The sequence below is a fragment of the Poecilia reticulata genome, linkage group LG8, assembly GCF_000633615.1.
Source record: "Poecilia reticulata strain Guanapo linkage group LG8, Guppy_female_1.0+MT, whole genome shotgun sequence".
Lineage (NCBI taxonomy): Eukaryota > Metazoa > Chordata > Actinopteri > Cyprinodontiformes > Poeciliidae > Poecilia > Poecilia reticulata.
This window is the reverse complement of record NC_024338.1, coordinates 20,562,159-20,564,827: the sequence shown is the minus strand read 5'-3', so window position 1 is coordinate 20,564,827 and position 2,669 is coordinate 20,562,159. Positions and strand designations below refer to the sequence as shown.

Below are 2,669 nucleotides of genomic sequence, written 5' to 3'. Positions count from 1 at the left end.
ATCCATCCATCCATCCATCCATCCATCCATCCATCCATCCATCCATCCATCCATCCATCCATCCATCCATCCATCCATCCATCCATCCATCCATCGTTACCTGGCTCCGTAGACGTAGAAGCAGTAGATGTGAAAGGTGAACAGCGCCACCATGTCAGACAGCAGTGAGAGGGCAAAGGTCAGGCCGAGGCAGGCGGACAGGCCTCCGTACCAGAGGATTCCCTGGATGAACGGCGCCATCAGGTGGATGTAGCCTGCAGGGCGACAGGCAGAGATGAGCCTCATGTTGGTGAACGCTGCTGGTTCTGGTCGGTTCTGGTCCGAGACTCACTGATCCACAGGTGGATGTGGTAGAGGAAGAACCGGCCCAGAACCTGGTCCAGGGCCCGGTTCATCTTCAGGCCGGCCGGAGCTCCCATCAGCCACTGCAGCAGCTCCTCCAGCTGCTGCGCCACGCGCTGTGGAGTCAGAGCAGGGCATGCTGGGAAATTACCGGCTACGAGTCACAGGAAGGAACATTTACAGTTTAATGACTTGAATGCAAAAATTTTAAAAAACTGAATACCATAAAAAATATTATCTTAAATGTCTCATCATAATTTTTGCTTTTCAGTCATTTTTAAAATGTATTTAAATGTTATTTCTGATTGGCTGCCAGTGAAATTCATGAAGTTATTTTGCTGCTCAAGCAAGAAAAAGCCCAAAGGAACCAACACTGCTGCAAAAAGCTGTAAGAACAGAGGCAATGAAATTAAATCTAACGTGATTAATATAAAACATTACACATTTTCTTACAATCAAAACCGTGGATCGTGTTGAAAAGTAGCATCATCTGGCAATAAAATAATTACATATAATCTGCTTATACATTTTTCTGCTACAGAACTAATGGCCGTCTAAAATCAGACAGTAGGAGGCAGCATTTATACTAAATAAATAATTACTCAATAGTGAATAAAAAACATTCTAAATTTGATGTTTATTTACGTGCTTCGTAGCATTGTCTGTGGGATTGCTAAGGAGGTCAGAGGTCAGAGGTCAACGCTGTTTGGAAAAGTTTGGGAACTCCTGGTCTAAACTCACTGACTCTTTGGTTGGTTGGATGTTCAGACATCCAACCCAGACCCACCATTCTATATCTACAGTATATCTCTATATAATCTCTACATAATCTCTACATAATCTCTATATAATCTCAACATTTGCGACAGACTGGCGACCTGTCCAGGGTGACCCCGCCTCTCGCCCGGTACGCTAGCTGGAGAGGCACCAGCAACCCTCCCGACCCCACTGAGGGACAAGGGTGTAAGAAAATGGATGGATGGATGGATAATCTCAACATAATCTCTATATAATCCCATATGTCTGCTGTGACTCACGTCGGCGGCCGGCACCACGTTGCTGGCCAGCATGGCGATTTGTTGGTCTCTGTAGAGCCACGACATGAGCAGGACGCCCAGCGAGACGTCCACCAGGACGGACACCAGGACGTTGGCCTTCCTGCAGACAGACAGGGGGACAGGTGAGAGGGACGGACCGGTCTGACCCGGCCCGGCGTCCCTCTGGGACAGAACCTCCTCCCACCTCATGAAGTCCATGTGGGCGTCGGCCTGCGGCGCGCCCAGCGTCTGCAGCCGCTCGGTTCTGTAGCTCAGCTGGACGCAGGTGGACAGCTTGGAGGACAGGAAGCGCAGCGGGAAGACGCTGAGGATCCTGGGAGAGACGGCAGGAGGTCAGAGGGAAGCAGCAGGACCAGAACCGGAACCAGAACCGGACCGGGTTCAGGCTGGAACTATGACTCATTCAGGCTGAAATCGGTTCAGACATTAAAAGGTTTTCAGGGGATTTTCTCCATAAAACGACTCAATTTGGACGAGAATAAAACCTGATTAACAACATGCAAATAAAAACTCCTGGTTTTATAAAGAATCTAATTTATTTCTGCAAATCATAACAAGACAAAAGATGTTTATAATATTCAATGAGATTATTCACAAATGTTATCTTTTACTAACAACTGGAGAAAAAAACAAACGACTAAATTAATAAAATTATTCATATTTTATTATATTATTAAGCATCTGTTGTAACAAAGAGACACATTCTGTAAAAAAGTGTGGCAGCCATGTTTCAGCCAGCTGAATGGCAGTGTGCAGAAACAGGTGGGGGAGGGGTCTCTGACTTTTTCCTGGCTTCTCATTTAAAGGCCATCAGGGAGAAACCAGGAGGAAATTTGACCCATTTTTACTTTTTCAGAACCTTTTTGTACAGTGAAGCCAGAAATCGGTTTTGTCTGTCGATTTGCAGGTTTTCTTCAAAACTAATAATCATTTTTATTTACTGTTGTGTTTATTTATTTTAACTGTAACTAATAACACTTTGAAGAAAGACGTAGCTCTTCCCAGTTCAGAGTGCATTTCTCAGCGGTTCTCCCTGATATTTAAAGTTTGCGCTCCGGCCCGGTTCTCCTCACCGGGCGCTGCAGATCCAGGTCCAGACGGAGAGCATCCGGCCCAGCAGGAGGCCCAGCGGAACCGAGGCCTGCTTCAGCAGCTCCACCACGATGCTGGCCTCCCGGCCCTCAGACTGCCAGTGGGTCGACCGCAGCGGCCCGTCATCGTACCGGTCCAGGACGAAGAGCGGCTGGCTGCGCGCCACCGTCCCAAACA

General features: G+C 47.4%; 1 protein-coding gene across 1 annotated transcript in view; it reads right to left on the bottom strand.

The window, feature by feature from the left end:
• Window positions 1-2,669, bottom strand: part of pigq (phosphatidylinositol glycan anchor biosynthesis, class Q) — a 12,445-nt gene that overhangs the window by 6,225 nt on the left and 3,551 nt on the right. Inside the window, exons 5-9 of the mRNA XM_008416557.2 lie at window positions 2,474-2,669; window positions 1,585-1,713; window positions 1,380-1,500; window positions 332-458; window positions 101-254 (exon numbers count right to left, since the gene is read on the bottom strand). Coding sequence (XP_008414779.1) covers window positions 101-254; window positions 332-458; window positions 1,380-1,500; window positions 1,585-1,713; window positions 2,474-2,669 — 727 coding nt within the window. The remainder of the gene's footprint in view (window positions 1-100; window positions 255-331; window positions 459-1,379; window positions 1,501-1,584; window positions 1,714-2,473) is intronic.